The sequence below is a fragment of the Ranitomeya variabilis genome, chromosome 5, assembly GCF_051348905.1.
Source record: "Ranitomeya variabilis isolate aRanVar5 chromosome 5, aRanVar5.hap1, whole genome shotgun sequence".
In the NCBI taxonomy this organism is placed as follows: Eukaryota; Metazoa; Chordata; class Amphibia; order Anura; family Dendrobatidae; genus Ranitomeya; species Ranitomeya variabilis.
The window spans coordinates 332,529,675-332,547,897 of record NC_135236.1 but is presented as its reverse complement, the minus strand read 5'-3'; the positions used below and the strand labels follow the sequence as shown (position 1 = coordinate 332,547,897).

At 40.7% G+C, this 18,223-nt stretch overlaps 1 protein-coding gene across 1 annotated transcript in view; it reads left to right on the top strand.

Moving 5' to 3' along the window:
- FBXL13 (F-box and leucine rich repeat protein 13) overlaps positions 1-18,223 on the top strand; it is a 377,146-nt gene that overhangs the window by 188,887 nt on the left and 170,036 nt on the right. Inside the window, exons 8-9 of the mRNA XM_077264721.1 lie at positions 13,588-13,683; positions 16,401-16,536. Of these exons, the coding sequence (XP_077120836.1) occupies positions 13,588-13,683; positions 16,401-16,536 (232 nt within the window). The remainder of the gene's footprint in view (positions 1-13,587; positions 13,684-16,400; positions 16,537-18,223) is intronic.

The following is an 18,223-nucleotide window of genomic DNA, read 5'->3' as shown; positions in this document are numbered from 1 at the left end:
CATACTGTATAATGGCCACACATGATGCTCAATACTGTAAAATGGCCACACATGATGCTCCATACTGTATAATGGCCACACATGATGCTCTATACTGTATAATGGCCATTGGCCACACATGATGCTCCATACTGTATAATGGCCACACATGATGCTCAATACTGTAAAATGGCCACACGTGATGGTGCATACTGTATAATGGCCACACATGATGCTCTATACTGTATAATGGCCATTGGCCACACATGATGCTCCATACTGTATAATGGCCACACATGATGCTCCATAATGTATAATGACCCCACATTATGCTCAATACTGTATAATGCCCCCTCCTATCTTGTATGCATGGCTCATCTCCCCCCCATCCTGTATGCATAGCTCATATCCCCCCATCCTGTATGCATGGCTCATCTCCCTCCCATCCCATATGCATGGCTCATATCCCCCTCCTGTATGCATGGCTCATATTCCCCCCTCCTGCATGCATAGGTCATATTCCCTCCCTGTATGCATGGCTCATATTCCCCCCTGTATGCATGGCTCATATCCCCCCTCCTGTATGCATGACTCATAATTTCCCCCTGTATGCATGGCTTATATTCCCCCCTCCTCCTGTATGCATGGCTCATATTCCCCCCTGTATGCATGGCTCATATCCCTGTTATGGTCTGGTGATTAAGGAGCGACATGCGACTAGCTCTGAGCAGGTGGTAACTATACCGACCGCAGTTCCTAATCTTAACACAGACACTAGCAGTAGCCGTGGGATGTTCCTGTCACTCCCTAGACACCTCGACACAGCCGGAGATCTAGCTACCCCTAAAGGTAGAAACAGGAAAGCTATCTTGCCTCAGAGAAAATCCCCAAAGGATAGGACAGCCCCCCACAAATAATGACTGTGAGAGGAGAAGGAAATGACATACGTAGTATGAAACAAGATTTAGCAAAGGAGGCCACTACTAGCTAGACAGAATTAGTACAGAACAGAAAACTGTGCGGTCAGTAATAAAAACTAGAAAAAGTCCACCGCAGAGAAATGCAAAAATCTCCACACCTGACTAAAGGTGTGGAGGGCAAACTCTGCTGCCCAGAGCTTCCAGCTTAGCTAAATAGATCCATACTGATAAGCTGGACAAATGAGCAAAACATAGAAAATGCCAAACAACAAAGTCCACAACAAGTGAACTGCAAAAAGACAAGCAAGGATTTAGCTTTGCTGAAATGGTCAGAGTGGCAGGGAAATCCTCAGAGAGCCATGACTCCAAGCTCAACAATTGACAACTGGCATTGAATTAGGGATAAGGCCAGACTAATATAGCCGAGCCAGTAAGACGATCAGTGAGAACAGCTGCTGATGCTAAATCCAAGAAGCAGCCATACCACTCAAAACCACAGGAGGGAGCCCAAGAGCAGAATTCACAAAAATGCTACTTATAACCACCGGAGGGAGCCCAAGAGCGGAATTCACAACATATCCCCCCTCCGGTATGCATGGCTCATATTCCCCCTCCTCCTGTATGCATGGCTCATATCCCCCCTCCTGTATGCATGGCTCATATCCCCCCCGTATGCATGGCTCATATTCCCCCTCATCCTGTATGCATGGCTCATAATTCCCTCCCACCTCTTGTATGCATGGCTCATATTCCCCCCATATGCATGGCTCATCTCTCCACCCCCCGCTCCCGCTCCTCCCATCTTGCATGGCGCGGCTTACCGTCCTCCTTCATCCCCCGTCCCCTGTCCCTCATACTCACCTGTCCCTCACCGCTCGGCCGTGCCGACATCCTTCTGGCTCTGTCCCGACTTCCGGTGCAGCATCTTCTTCCTGAGTGAGCGGACATGTGGTACCGATCATTAAGGTCATGAATTTGCGCATATTCATGAATTTAATGAGCAGTACCACGTTGCCGCTCACTCAGGATGCGCTACGGACGCTGAGACCAGGCATCACTGGAGCAGGGTGAGTATCATCTTCAAGGAGGTTGGGTGGGAGGCAGGCAGGTGGGCAGGCAGATGGGGGGCGGGGGGCGGTCAGTCGAGAGGTGACCCAGGACTTAAAAAAAAAAAAAAACCTTGCTAAGGTGCCGCCCCCGCATCGTCCCCGCCCTAGGCACGTGCCCTCAAGTGCCTAGTGGCAAATACGGCTGTAATAATTATAGGGGATAACTCAGGAGACTCTTTGCGTGGAGCAAGACAACTACAGGACACAGTTTTATAAGTGGTAAAGTCTATATTTTCACACGGTGATTCAAACAGGTGCAGAGAGAAACTCAAGTCCACAACACTTGGTGTAAATATTGAACGCAGCTTAGCAGTCTATAGGAAACTTTAGAGGAAAATGCAATCAAGCAGAAAGTCTATGAAGCACAGTTATTCTTAAGGATACTTGACACGAATAAATCCTTGTCTTAGTCCAAACACAGATAGATAAGCTTATAAGGCAGTTCAAATCTTATCTTAGCTCAACCAGGGAGGCCTGGTTAATAGTCTCAGGTTTTTGCAGAGCAGAAACAGCTTACATGTCCAGCAAATGCAGATGGAAGTAAACACGAGCAGCAGATGAAGGAGGATTACTGGAAACTGGTGTATGCAGCAGGAACCCAGAGCAGAGTAGCAGGATCACCACACAGGTTCACAAGAGCAGGTATATAGCCAGGGAGTAATCAGAGGTCAGGAGCTGGATGCAAGGCAGAATACTCTAGCACAGACTGAAGGCTGGGGTGGAGTTTATAGCAGGAAGACACAGTGCACATGAGACCAAAGACGCCATCTTGGAAAAGGGCAGTAATGCACAAAAGGTAAAAAATGTTCAGAGTCCTGACAACGGCCCTGATTGAGTGCATTTACAGAACATACATTTCAGTAGGCTAACATTTCGGATTTTAACATCATTTTTCAAGCTGGCATTATAAAGTATTATAATTTACTGAGATAATGACTTTTGGGTTTTCATTGGCCGTAAGCCAGAATCATTAACAGAAATAAACACATGAAATACAGTACATCACTCTATTTGTAATATCTCTATAGAATATATGAGTTTCACTTTTTGTATTGAAGAACTGAAATGAATTAACTTTTTGATGATATTCTTATTTTGTGAGAAGCACCGTTATGTGAAACCATAAAGCCTTTTTGGAAAAAAAAAAGTCAAATTGATCAAATGATTTAGTGGAAAAATATTTTTATGTCTGAAAAAATAGTGACTATTCTGAACAAAAAAGTTAATCAGTTCATGAAATAATATAGAATTGTACATGTAACAGCAGGGGGAGTTGAATTGGTCTGGAATAGTTTACCAAAGACATTAGCAGTGCATTTCACAGGCCGAACACTGTTTGGGAGGGTAAGTATGGCACTTTGTTTTTTATATTGGACTGTCTCTGGGGATGATAGTTTGCTGAAAACAGAAAACCTCTTAAATCTAATAGTGTACCAAACAGTCTATTTCTTCTTATCCCGATACATATGATTTCATAACCATGAGGGATTTCATAAACATACGGTATATGTATACAGTGGGTTAAAAAGTATTTAGTCAGCGACCAATTGTGCAAGTTCTCCAACTTAAAAAGATGAGAGAGGCCTGTAATTGACATCATAAGTAGACCACAACTATGAGAGTCAAAATGAGAAACCAAATCCAGAAAATCACCTTGTCTGATTTGGCAAGTTTTATTTTGCAAATTATGGTGGAAAATAAGTATTTGGTAATTTACTAAAGTTCATCTCAATATTTTCTCATTTATCCTTTTTTTTGGCAATGACAGAGGTCAAACATTTTCTGTAAGTCTTCATAAGGATGGCACACACTGTTGGTGGTATGTTGGCCCATTCATTCATGCAGATCTCTTCTAGAGCAGTGATGTTTTGTCGCTGGGCAACACGGACTTTCAACTCCCTCCAAACGTTTTCTATGGGGTTGAGATCTGGAGCCTGGCTAGGCCACTCTAGGACCTTCATATGCTTCTTACGAAGCCACTCCTTCATTACCCTGGCCGTGTACTTGGGATCATTATCATGCTGAAAGACCCATCCCCGTTTCATCTTCAGTGCCCCCTTGCTGATGGAAGGAGGTTTGCTCTCAAAATCTCACGATACATGGTCGCATTCATTCTTTCATGTACACAGATCAGTCGGCCAGGGCCCTTTGCAGAGAAACAGCCCCAAAGCATGATGTTGCCACCCCCATGCTTCACAGTAGGTATGGTGTTCTTTGGATGCAACTCAGCATTCTGTCTCCTCCAAACACGACGAGTTTTGTTTCTGCCAAACTATTCTACTTTGGGTTTATCAGACCATATGACAATCTCCCAATACACTTCTGGTTAATCCAAATTCTTTCTAGCAAACTTCAGATGGGCCCGGACATGTACTGGCTTAAGCAGAGGGACATGTCTGGCACTGCAGGATCTGAGTCCCTGACGGCGTAGTGTGTTGGTAGCCTTTGTTATGGTGGTTCCATCTGTATGCAGGTCATTCACTAGGTCCCCCTTGTGGTTCTGGGATTTTTGCTCACCGTTCTTGTGATCATTTTGACCCCACGGGGTGAGATCTTGCGTGGAGCCACAGTTCGAGGGAGATTATCGGTGGTCTTCTATTTTCTTATTATTGCTCCCACAGTTGATTTAATCACACCAAGCTGCTTGCCTATTGCAGAATGAGCCTTCTCAGCCTGGTGCAGGGCTACAATTTTGTTTCTGGTGTCCTTCGACAGCTTCTTGGTCTTCACCATAGTGGAGTTTGGATTTTGACTGCTTGTGGTTGTGGACAGGTCTTTTCTACTGATAACAAGTTCAAACAGGTGTCATTACTGCAGGTAATGAGTGGAGGATAGATGAGCCTCTTAAAGAGGAAGTTACAGGTCTGTGAGAGCCAGAAATCTTGCATGTTTTTAGGTGACCAAATACTATTTTCCACCATAATTTGCAAAATAAATTTTACCAAATCAGACAAGGTGATTTTCTGTATTTGGTTTCTCATTTTGACTCTCATAGTTGTGGTCTAACTATGATGTCAATTACTGGCCTCTCTCATCTTTTTAAGTGGGAGAACCTGCACAATTGGTGGCTGGCTAAATACTGTTTTTCCCCACTGTATTTAATTATGTTATATTCCGTAAATATATGACCAATGGAATACAAAATAATTAGAAAGCTGCCTTCAATAGAGCAATTTGGCAGTGGCTTTGTGCGATATTGAAACTATGTGCGCTAGAGTACATTACTGACACTAGAACCTTGGCAGAGCTACTATCCTATCTTAGAAGTTCAAGATATTAATTTCTTGCTGTTCAACAACATAGCAAGGTTTTGCCTCATCTGGCTCCATACACGTAAAACAATGGAACTGTTTGTCTCGTAATTGCAGCTATGTAAAGATAGATTCAGACTTAAAGGGAACCTGTCAGGTCCCCCTTTCCTCTATCACCACCAGCAGTTGTCTATATATCTAAATACCTTGCATAACGTCCGTTTATTAAATAACACACATAAACAGATCTTTAGAAAAAGTATTTCTAGAGTCCATTCATGATGTGTAAATGAGGCATTTGACTAGTCGATGGGGCATTAGTGTCCCCAGACTAGTCGGCCCACTTAACATGTTAACATAACATAACTTGCAAACGCCATACTTGCCTCGCACATGCACGTTGCTTCTTCCCCGCTTATTGATCCTCTGAAGCCGGGTGTATCTGTTCCATCCTCAGAGAGGCGTACTGCGCATGATCGGACGTCTCTGCACGTACACTCGGCTCATGTACACCCAGCTTCAGAGGATCAATGCAGTGAGGGAAAGAAGCCGTGCACATGCGTAAGGTATGTGTAGCGCTAAAGATGACGCCGGCACTTGTAAGTCATGTTATCCCACCCACAGGGGCATGATAACATGCTAAGTGGGACAACTAGTCTGAGGACACTAACACCCCTTCAACTATTTAACCCCTTTCTGACATTAGACGTAATAATCCGTCCATGTGCCCTGGACCTATTTGATCAGGGACAGATTATTACGTCTGCGCAATCACCCGTTCACACGAGGGGTATGCGGGCGATCATCACTGGCTGATTCTGACAGCTGACACACGGCACTAAGTGCCAGGAGTGGTCACAGACTGCTCCCGACACGTTAACCACCGAAATGCTGCAATCAAGCGAGATCACAGCATTCCGGGAGCCGGCAGAGGGCTGACAACCGCTCTACCTTTGGATCGGAGACCCTTCGATGTGACACGGGGTCTCGATCATTGTCATGGTGACCCAATGTCGTGTTGACGACATCCGGGTAATCTGACATAGAAAACTTGCTGATCATGCGCAGTGCATGATGAGCAAGTTTGTCTGTTAGTGCAGAGCTGACAGTTTCTATAGCATGAGGATGCTGCTGCATCTCCATGCTATATTGAATAATTCACAGGGTATTTGATTATAAGACAAGTTGTAATTAATATAATGAACCTAATCAATAGTGCAGTCTTAATCAAAAAAATCATGCTATAGAAGCGATCAGTCTGCAAAAAATGATTGTCCCATAGTGGGAAAAAGTAAAAAAAAAGTAGAAAAAAGTAAAACAATTTTTTTAAATAATTGTAAAAATATTTAAAAAAATTAATAAAAAAATCAAAAGATATTGTATCTCTAAACAAGTATTTGAATGAAAAAAAACCCAAACAATAAAAGTCTACATCGACCCGATCTATAAAACTGTCCCACTAGTTAACCCCTTTAGTGAACGCCATAAAAAAAACAAGGCAAAAAGCAATGCTTTATGATCATACAGCCGAACAAAAAGTGGAATAAAACGCGATCAAAAATGGATGTAAATAAACAAGGTACTGCTGAAAACGTCCACTTGTCCCGCAAAAAACAAGCCTCCATTCAGCTCCATCAGAGGATAAATAAAAAAAGTTATAGATCTCAGAATAAAGCAATGCATAAATAATATTTTTTTTCTATAAAATAGTTTTTATTTTATAAAAGCGCCAAAACATAAAAAATGTATAAATGAAGTTTCGCAGTAATCATACTGACCCAAAGAATAAAACTGCCTTATCAATTTTACCACACAAGAAATGGCATAACCCCTCCAAAAAAAAAAATTCCTGAATTGCTGGTGTTTGTTCATTCTGCCTCCTAAAAATCAAAATAGAAGGCGATAAAAAAATATCATGAGCCCAAAAAATGGTACCAATAAAAACGTAATCTCGTCCCGCAAAAAACAAGACCTCATGTGCCTCTGTGGGACAAAATATGGAAAAATTATAGCTCTCAAAATGTGGTGATGCAAAAACTACTTTTTACAATAAAAAGTATCTTTTAGTGTGTGACAGCTGCCAAACATAAAAACCTGCTATAAATCTGGTACCACTGTAATCGCAGCGACCCGAAGAATAAAGTTGCCTAATCACTTATACCGCACAAGGAATGACGTAAAATTAAATAAAGCCAATTCTTCACATGCTGTTGACTTTTTCATTCTGCCTTCAAATGATTGCAGCTGCGGTGAGCCCTTACATCGGGGTTTCGTGTAAATCTCTGAAATATGTGAATCAGATAGAACCTCCGGCAGAAGATTTCGTATAATGAGGCAGATGAAGGCACTGTGGACGCCTTCTGATCAGTGCTCTGGCAGTGTCCTTCTTTTTAGGATTGCATAAAAGTGCCATCGGCCACAGTTTTGTGCACTTCTGAAAAGAAGGACAATGCTGAACAGAGGCCAGAAGGAGTCCAGAGTAACTCTGCTGCCTCATTATAGTGAATTGATCCCTCGAGGGTTTCATCTGAATCACGTCACTCAGAGATTTAGATGGAAACCCCTAAGGCTGGGTTCACATTATGTTATATGCATCCGTTAGATGGACTACGTTGCACAGCGGCATAACGCGGTGTAACGTAGTCCGTTAACGCCGCCATTTATTTCAATGTCGGATGCACAATGGGCGTGCGCTAGCGATGTTGAGTGACGGACCCTGAGACGCGGGCTGCAGCATTTCCGGGTCCGTCACTGCTAGCGCAGATAGAGTTAGCAGATGCTCTATCTGCGCTAGCGATGTGACAAGTTGGCACTTGTGTTAACAGCAGCCCGATAACGTATGTGTTGAACGGGCTGCTGTTAACACAGTGTGAACCTAGCCTAAGTAGTACTGTACAGCCACATATGAGTTATTGCCATGTTCAGTAGAAATTGTAAGACAAATTTAGATGTCATTTTTAACCACTTCTTGTGTGAAAATGTAAAATCTGAGGCTAAAACAACATTTTGGTGGTAAACATGTAGTTATTTTATCTTCACTTCCCAATTGTACAAAATTCTGTGACACACCCATGGTGTCAATATGATCAGTGCACCCCTAGCTGAAATCATTGAGAGGTGTAGCTTATAAAATGGGGTCACTTATAGGGGGTTCCTGCTGTTCTGGCACCTCATGGGTTCTAGCAGTAGATCATGGGAGGTTCTGCTGTTCTGGCACTTCATGGGCTCTTGCAGTGGGTCATGACACCTGCAAACCATAACAGTAAGCTCCTTGCCTTCTGTGCTTTGCACTGTGCCTAAAAAATATTTCCTGATTACAGGTAGGGTATTGGTGCCCTCAGTAAAAAATGGACCTCAGTTTGTTGCAAAAAAAAATCCTATTAGCCCTTAGAAAAATTAAAAACTTGGGGCTAAAACAACATTTTAGTGGTAAAAATGTAATTTATTCTTTCTTCACCGCTCAGTGGTATAAAACTTGGTGAGGCACATGTGGTGTCAATATGCTTACTGCACCACAAGATGAATTCATTGGGGAGTGTAGTTTGTAAAATGGGTTCACATATAGAGGGTTTCTGTTGTTCTAGCAGCTCAGGGGCTTTGCCAATGTGACATGGCACCCTCAAACCATTCCAGCAAAATCTGAACTCCAATATGGCACCTCTTCCCTTCTGAGCTTTGCACTGTGCCACAAAAGTAGTATTCCCCAAATGTTACTTATTAAGTATTTTGTGTGACATATCTCTGTGATTTAAGGGCATGAAAATTCAAAGTTGGAAAATTGCGAAGTTTTAAAACATTTCGCCAAATTTCCATTTTTTTCACAAATAAACGCAGGTAATATCAAAGAAATTTTACCACTATCATGAAGTACAATATGTCACGAGAAAACAATGTCAGAATCACCGGGATCCATTGAAGTGTTCCAGAGTTATAACCTCATAAAGGGACAGTGGTCAGAATTGTAAAAATTGACCCTGTCATTAATGTTCAAACCACCCTCGGGGGTAAAGGGGTTAAAGACCACATTTACATACCATAAACTGACTTTAGAAATACTTTTTCTAAAGATCTCTTTATGTGTGTAATGTAATACAGGGACTGTTAGGCAGGGAATTTAGCTATGTAGACACAACTGCTGGTGGTGCTGGGATCACATGATAACCGCAGCATCCAGATGTTAATATGACGTCCAGACCTCATGTAGAAAACTGTGTTTCAATTAATGTGAAGGTTCTTCACCTTAAAAATAATTCTCTAATTTGTCAGTATTATAAATACTGATCTGATAGTTGCAGGCTGGGAGGTGTAATTTTGCAATAGCTGGAGGACATCAGTGGTATGGTTTCCGTACAGGTAAAAGTCTTAGATTTTTCACAATGCGTATTTATGGAGGTTACTTTCATTATGCTGCTACAAGCTTCAATAGTTAGTTTGCATGCATAAAGTTGGTTCTTCTTGGATGGACTGGTAGGTTATGTAACGTATTAACCCTTTAAGGAAAGACACTATTTTGCTACAAAAGAGTTTATCACAAATTTGATATTGATGACCTACAGCAGCTGAAGGATAAGCCAACTATATCAGGTTGGTGGAGATCCAATACCTGGCCACCTCACCAATCAGCACTGAGGTCTGTAAACAGAATACAGTGCTGCTCACCATTATTGGCACCACTTCATTTTTTTTTTTTCATAGACTATACAATATCTTCAGAAAGAAATGGAAATTTACCAAAGTTTTATCCTCAGGATTTTTTAATTAGTAAAACAACAATACAACATTATTTTTCAAAGGACTTTGAAAATGAAAACTGTTGATTTTTTATACAAGTATAGGACTGCGATGCAATGCTTTGATCCCTGAAATAATAACCTGCAATACCATGGTATTACTGTGCAGTATGCCTGTCAAGTAACCTGCTAGACCTTACAGAGCTTGTGCCACTTTAGGTCCTTAGCTGCATAGCATTCCAATGCCACCGCTATCCTCAAAGTGATGGCACTGGTTGCTAACTAATCAAATATTAATTTCTAGTTTAAATTCTGTACTGGTATATTGCTTCACCGTCATGGAAGGATTAGCTGACATTACATATGTTATTTCAGTACACTTAGCTCAGGGTAGACGGTGGAAACATATATAGAAATAGGTGCTATGTGAGGCATATATATATATATATATATATAAACCACGTTACACACAGGGGAGTCACTTCACTGACTTCATACATAACAGGGTCTACATGCAACAGTTGGGATGTGTTCCTCTTGGTATCGGAACTTGAACATTCACTCATGGATACAGGTATGTGAAGACGTTCAGTATTAGGCAGCGCTTTGGACGAAGCACATGTCTGATGCGTCCAAAGTGCTGCCGGCTATTGAATGCAGGTGATTCCCCATGTGTTCATTGAACTGTGCAGAATCACCGCGTCCAATACATTGTATTGGTGAAATTTATCTTGCGGAGGCTTGTGTCTCCGCAAGATAAATAGATATCCTGTGGTCTGGAAAGACGCGGCACATGTCCGTCTCCGCAGGTAAGCCGTGGGTGTCGGTGCACGCATAGTGGAGATGAGATTTCTTGAAATCCCATCCACTATGCTGTAACATCTGGATGCTGCGGATGTATGCAGCGTCCAACCCGCAGCTTTTACTGACCATGGGAACATACCCTAAAGGCCTGACACACGTGCTCCTATTCTTGCAACATCTTGAGCCATGATATTGACACAGACAGACGCAACTACCATTCAGAATCCAGTAAAAGATGGATCAACTTCAACTAATGAGTTAATTATGGACAATCTCTTTGTAACTACTTTATCCATTTTATGTTTTGCTGCAATGATTCTTTTTGGGGAATAATCCAATAAACTACTACATTTTTTTTTATAAGAAAAATTTTGACATTTTCTTTGGAGTTTTGCATCTTGTAAGAAGTCCTCACTAAATAAATATACAAAATAAGTATATTTAACATTTCTATAGCTCCTTGTCTCCTCTCCATCACTTCGCCGTAATAGTACAGTAGCTCACAATAACTAGATCTTGCAATGTTTTAATATGATGCAGGGATGGAAAGAATTAAACGTGCAAGCAGGTGTAGCCCAGCTCACATTGGTTGAGGCTCTCAATGGTTCTCAGCATGGATGGAAATGACACTTCTGCCTCTTGTTGCCAAAGGCATCCATTGAGGACTTATTTTAGTCTGAACCGCGTAGGAAACTATATCTGATTTGGATTTATTGTGAGTGCCAATTTTTTCCACATGGAATAAAAGTTTTTGAATCTAGAGTAGGCTGGAAAATGTTCGATTTGTTATACAGAATTAAACATCTCTCTGGGCAAAACTACACTATGTTCCAAATTATTATGCAAATTACATTTTTCTCAGATTTTCCTAAAAGGTTGGGGCAAGTGACAGTCAGTCTAATAAAAGTCATCACCCGTTAGAATATACATTGAATTTTATTGAGAAACCTCCCAATGATAACAGTATAATCTCCAAAATGAATAAAAACTCAAAATGCACTGTTCCAAATTATTAGGCACAGTATAATTTCTAAACATTTGATATGTTTTAAAGAACTGAAAATGCTCATTTGTTGAATTTGCAGCATTAGGAGGTCACATTCACTGAACAAAAAAGCTATTTAACTCCAAAACATCCTAACAGGCCAAGTTACATGTTAACATAGGACCCCTTCTTTGATATCACCTTCACAATTCTTGCATCCATTGAACTTGTGAGTTTTTGGAGAGTTTCTGCTTGTATTTCTTTGCGTGAAGTCAGAATAGCCTCCCAGAGCTGCTGTTTTGGTGTGAACTGCCTCCCACCCTCATAGATCTTTTGCTTGATGATACTCCAAAGGTTCTCTATAGGGTTGAGGTCAGGGGAAGATGGTGGCCACACCATGAGCTTATCTCCTTTTATGCCCATAGCAGCCAATGACTCAGAGGTATTCTTTGCAGCATCAGATGGTGCGTTGTCATGCATGAAGAAGATTTTGCTCCTGAAGGCACGTTTCTCCTTTTATACCATGGAAGAAAGTTGTCAGTCAGAAACTTTATGTACTTTCACACCTTTAGGAACCTTAAAGGGCCCTACCAGCTGTTTCCCCATGATTCCGGCCCAAAACATGACTCCTCCACTCCTTGCTGACGTCGCAGCCTTGTTGGGACATGGTGGCCATCCACTACTCCATCCATCTGGACCATCCACAGTTGCTCGACACTCATCAGTAACCAAGACTGTTGGAAAATTAGTCTTCATGTATGTCTGGGCCCACTGCAACTGTTTCTGCTTGTGAACACTGATTAGGGGTGGCCAAATAGTAGGTTTATGCACCACAGCAAGCCTTTGAAGGATCCTACACCTTGAAGTTCGAGGGACTCCAGAGGCACCAGCAGCTTCAAATATCTGTTTGCTGGTTTGTAATGGCTTTTTAACAGTTGCTCTCTTAATCCGATGAACTTGACTGGCAAAAATCTTCCTCATTCTGCCTTTATCAGCACGAACACGTCTGTGCTCAGATTCAGCCACAAATCTCTTCACAGTATGATGATCACTCTTAAGTTTTCGGGAAATATCTACTGTTTTCATCCCTTGACCAAGGCATTGCACTATTTGATGCTTTTCAGCAACAGAGAGATCCTTATTATTTCCCATATTGCTTGAAACCTGTGACCTGCTTAATAATGTGGAACATCATTTTTAAGTAGTTTTCCTTTAATTAGAATCACCTGGAAAACTAATTATCACATGTGTTTCGGGTTGATTTCAGTGATCCATTGAGCCCTGAGACACAATACCATCCACGAGTTTATTTGAAAAACAAAACAATTAAATCTTTACGACACTTAAATCCAATTTGCATAATAATTTGGAACACAGTGTAATATAGTGTGTTATGCCTCTCACACGGCCGGTGGGGACAGTGCATGACTGATGGATTCAGGAGCACTATTACATTTACCCTTGCATGTGTATATGACATAAAGACATTATATTCTGTCACACACATTTCAAGTCATTTCATGTAACACTTGTAAGATGAAAAGGTCAAAATAATGCTTCTAGATTATGTTTACAATGTTTCTTTTTCTTAAAAACACTTCTAATTGGGTCTTGCCCAGTATACATTATAGAAGAAATATTACTTCATTACTTGTGCAGTTTTCTTACTGCCTCTTGAAAACACATGTTTCCATAACACACTGCACATTTATATTGTGGTTACAAATACTGTGCTAGGTTTGTTTTTCCCATTTTTCATCTTTTATATTTTCCATATGCTAAATAGCGCTTTGCTGTGTTTCCCTCCAGATATTTGGCTTCATGGATTTGGTAGATCTAGCAAGGAGTGCTCAAGTTTGCAGATCTTGGAAGATAATAACTCAAAATAGTTCACTCTGGAGTAGTGTAAGTCCATTTCTATTTATTGCATGTTATATACATGAAAGGATACAAACTAAGAAAAATCTGCTTTATGAGATATTATGATTATGTAGAACAAATAGGGCAAGACATTTATTGTTATTCAGCTTGTAGCCCCAACTAATGACAACACTTGTAGCCCCAACTAAAGACAACCCTTGTGGCCCCAATTAATGACAACCCTTTTGGCCCCAACTAATGACAACCCTTGTGGCCCCAACTAATGACCACCCTTGTGGCCCCAATTAATGACAACCCTTGTGGCCCCAACTAATGACAACCCTTGTGGCCGCAACTAATGACAACCCTTGTGGCCCCAATTAATGACAACCCTTGTGGCCCCAACTAATGACAACCCTTGTGGCCCCAACTAATAAAAATCCTTGTGGCCGCAACTAATGAAAACCCTTGTGGCCGCAACTAATGACAACCCTTGTGGCCCCAACTAATGACAACTCTTGTAGCCCCAACTAATGACAACCCTTGTGGCCCCAACTAATGACAACCCTTGTGGCCCCATCTAATGACAACCCTTGTGGCCCCAACTAATGACAACCATTGTGGCCCCAACTAATGAAAACCCTTGTGGCCCCAACTAATGACAACCCTTGTAGCCCCAACTAATGACAATCCTTGTCGCCTCCAAACCTTAGAAATTTTTCCTTATATGAAAAGTTTCCTCACGTCAACCAACTGTTAAAAGGGAGGAGTTTATTGGCCTTATGTAAGGGCAGTTATTCATCTAATTCCTCCAAGTACAGAAATATAAAATGTGTAGCATTTAAGACTTTATTTATTAGAAGTTTTAGGAATCATCATTTATTAATCATCTCTAGAATTCTAACTTCTGGGATCAGTTTTATCCAATTCTAGTAGCGTTTTTCTTATTTAACCTATACATAATTTGCCAAATGAGTGTTATCTGATGGTTTGTCAATGAGGCATATCTTTATCCATCTAAGGCTACTTTCACACATCAGGTTTTTTGTTTCGGGCACAATCTGGCAAGTTTAGAAAAAAACGGATCCGGGTTTTTTTTACGCCACATCCGTTTTTTTCTCATAGAGTTGTATTAGTGCTGGATTGCGCCTGATGGCCAGACATTTCATCCTTATTTTTTGCAGATCCGTTCAAATAGTCATTTCCGATGGACGGAGAAAACGTCCAGAGGAACTTTTTTTGTGTGGCGAAAAAAGCACACAGTGACGGAACCGGTCAAAAACGCGTGAAACGGAGATGTGAAACATTGAATCTGGCGTCCGGATCCGGTTTTCAAAACATTTTCCATTGAAATCATTCAGATTTTCCGTTCTGGGGTCTCTCTCTCTCTGTCTCTCTCCTTTTTTTTTCCCAGGAAGTCACTCTAAACTCCATGTTAAAAATAAAAACCGGATCCGGCAGAAAAATGGATCCATTGCATCAGTTTTTTCACTATTTGCAACGGATCCGTTTTTTCAAACATTAGCCTGATTCTGCCTGAAACAAAAACCTTATGTGTGAATTGGGAATTGTCACACACCCTATTTGCCAGGTCAATGGCAGCACACTCAGTTGTCAATTACTGCATGAATTTCCAAGAGCAATAATAGGGGACAGTTACAATCCAGAAAATGGTGTAAAATTATTTAATGAAGAATGCATGCATTTGTTGAAACAGAGATGTTTGGAGGGCTAAGCGGCACTCTGTGAAGGCTGTAGACACCTATGACATTATTATTATGTTGGTTACTTTTAGTTAGTAAAATTGCAGGCTGCAACCTTCATTCATTTTCAGACCCCTGATATGCAGTTTCAGTGTTTTCTTTAGTAGGAGTGTCTCTCCCAGTAATATAGGCTGGGCGACAGCTCTGCTTGTATCCAAAGTGCTAAGAGCAACCAGATGAACAATTCAAAAAAAATAATAATCTATACAAAATGTAAACCCACGGTGACAGTCACCATTCATATTGCTAGCTATGTTACACTTAGCTTTGATTGCAACAGTTGAACCCTTCAAGTGCTGCTGTCAAGCATGATAGTGTCATAGTGCCTTCAACATGGCTGCTATAACTCCATAGACCAGCAGCCCCCCATTCATTATTATTGCATGGGTTCCAATGTTTTTCCATAGCATACAGGTGTCTTCTAAATGCTTCTGCCATAATATTACTTCTATGACACCCTTTCTTTGGCTGGGCTCTACAGGACACAAGTATTTGTACAATAGACTGCAATTCTGCAGTTCCTCAGTATGTTGCATACGCAACCAAGTGATCATAGATTCAAGACTGATAAAAAGTGTAAGAAAATAAGAAATCTTCCCTCCCCAAAGAAACATATATATAAGCTTAAATTGCTCCTCATACATACTATTTTGCTCAAACTTAAAGAGTAAATCAACTTCCAATAGTTTTATAAATTTTGTAGGCTCACAGGGTATGGATTCAGTAGAAAAAAGCTTAGACTCTTTCTATTGAATCCGTACTCTGCTCTTGGTGCTCAGGCTGGAACTGTGCGCTCCTGTCTCCTGTGCTGCACACTTCTTGGGGGTCTCTTAAGTGATCAGTGGTGCTCTACATACCCAGAACCCCACCAATCTGTAGGCATTTAAAGTACTTGTAAAGTATAAAAAAAACTGCCCCCTCACAATCAAGAAGTTGGCTTGCTGGGAAGCAATGTGATCACAGGATGATAGTTGAACTTCTGATTTTATTAATTTGTAGATTGATTTCTCTTCAGTAAGGCATCGCATTCAAGACAAATTTGTAATCAACATCTTACGGAAGTGTCGTCCATACGTCATACGTTTAAATCTCCGCAGATGTTCCACTCTGCACTGGTCTACCTATAAAGGCATTGGTAGGAGTATTTTTTATCTTACCATTTTTAGAAATGTTATAAATGTTTTTGTAAGCATAAAAAGTCATAAATTATTTGTGAACTGATAGGGATTTTACAATGGAAGTAACACTATTGAATTTTGCATTATTGCAGTAGTTTTATTATTACTCTTGTGCATAATTATCCTCAAAGGGGTTTTGAAGGATCACAATAGATGGGTGGGAGTCACCTCTGTCACTTGTTTAAAGGGGCTGTAACCTTTGTGTGAGCCCTGCAGTCACATCAATGTTTACACAGTGCTCAGTTACCTGTAAGTATAGTCGCTCATGTGTTGGGTATTTCAGCGATGTCCCATTGGGGTGATGGAACGATGAAGCAATGCCCAGTAGCGCGGCCACTAAGTGTACAGCGTGTATGTACATGGGCTCATTTCAACAATTGGTTGTAGAGATCACTTGTTCCTGGTGGACCCTTTAAATGGATCATTGTCATGGGCTGCCAATCTGCTACTTATAATTTAACCTATAGATCATTATTGAGGTTTAATTTAAAAAAAACCTTCAATAAATACAGAGCTGTTACTCAAAAAGTGGAAATTTCAAATATGTTAATATATTAGAATATACACTATGGCCTCAATTCATCAAAGCTTTTAAGCCAGAAAACTGACCTAACAATCTGTGAAAAATCACACAATGTGCAGCTACACAAAAATGTAGTGAGTTTTGTTGTTTTCACACTATTTTCAACTATCTCTGAGAAAGCTATGGTGGGACGGAATAGTGATGTAATGTGATGACCTCCCCTCGTCAAATTCAGGACGTTCTATAAACCACAAATCTTATGCATCGGTCCATATATTCGCTCATAAAATAAAGCTGCTAATTTGTTTTAGGCCCAAGTTTCATAGTGATTCTGTAGAATCTGAAAATGTCAATTTCATATTATTATGTCACAAAGTAAAAAAAGAAAAAGTAATTTAATAGAAAAAAAGATATGGTTTTATTAAAAGTCATAAAAGTACTGGTAATGCTGATAATACAGAGCAAAACATTTAATACATATGCCAGAATGTACGGTAATTTCCTGTTTCAGTACATGACACTGGTTTGTGTTCTTGCATAGTTTACAGCATGGAAAACTGTATATTACAGAGTTAACAATCCCATATACACATTTTATTAATATATATACAATTACTGTAATAAACTATTGATTCTTTAAATATCTGTAGGATTTTATTGTTCCTTCCCTCAAATACAGCCGTATGTGATTTATTGTGTGTAGACAACCTCTGGATACTCATAGCCGTCTTGTAAAATAAAGATTAAATGCAGTCAAGTTGCAAATGTTAAAAATTCCAGTGAACAGATGGCACGAACAATATGGAAAGGTATAAGCTCCCATGGACATTGGATGTGTCTCTAAAGATCCTGCCGGCAAGATTTCCCACTCCAGTGGTAATGGGGGATGTCACACAGCCTCAAGTATCCATTCTCAGAAGAAAAGGATTTCTTTGATTTTCTAGGCCAGTGCCTTGATTTCTACCATAATGCCTGGCACATACGCTGTTTGACAGCAGCTTACCCCACTGCTTCTTGTCATCTTCCCTCAAAGGGCACATTCATACGGAAAAAGATGTGTCTGAATTACGTGTTTTACGAGCTGTATTCTGTTCATCTGTAGGAGATGAGAATTTGCGAGG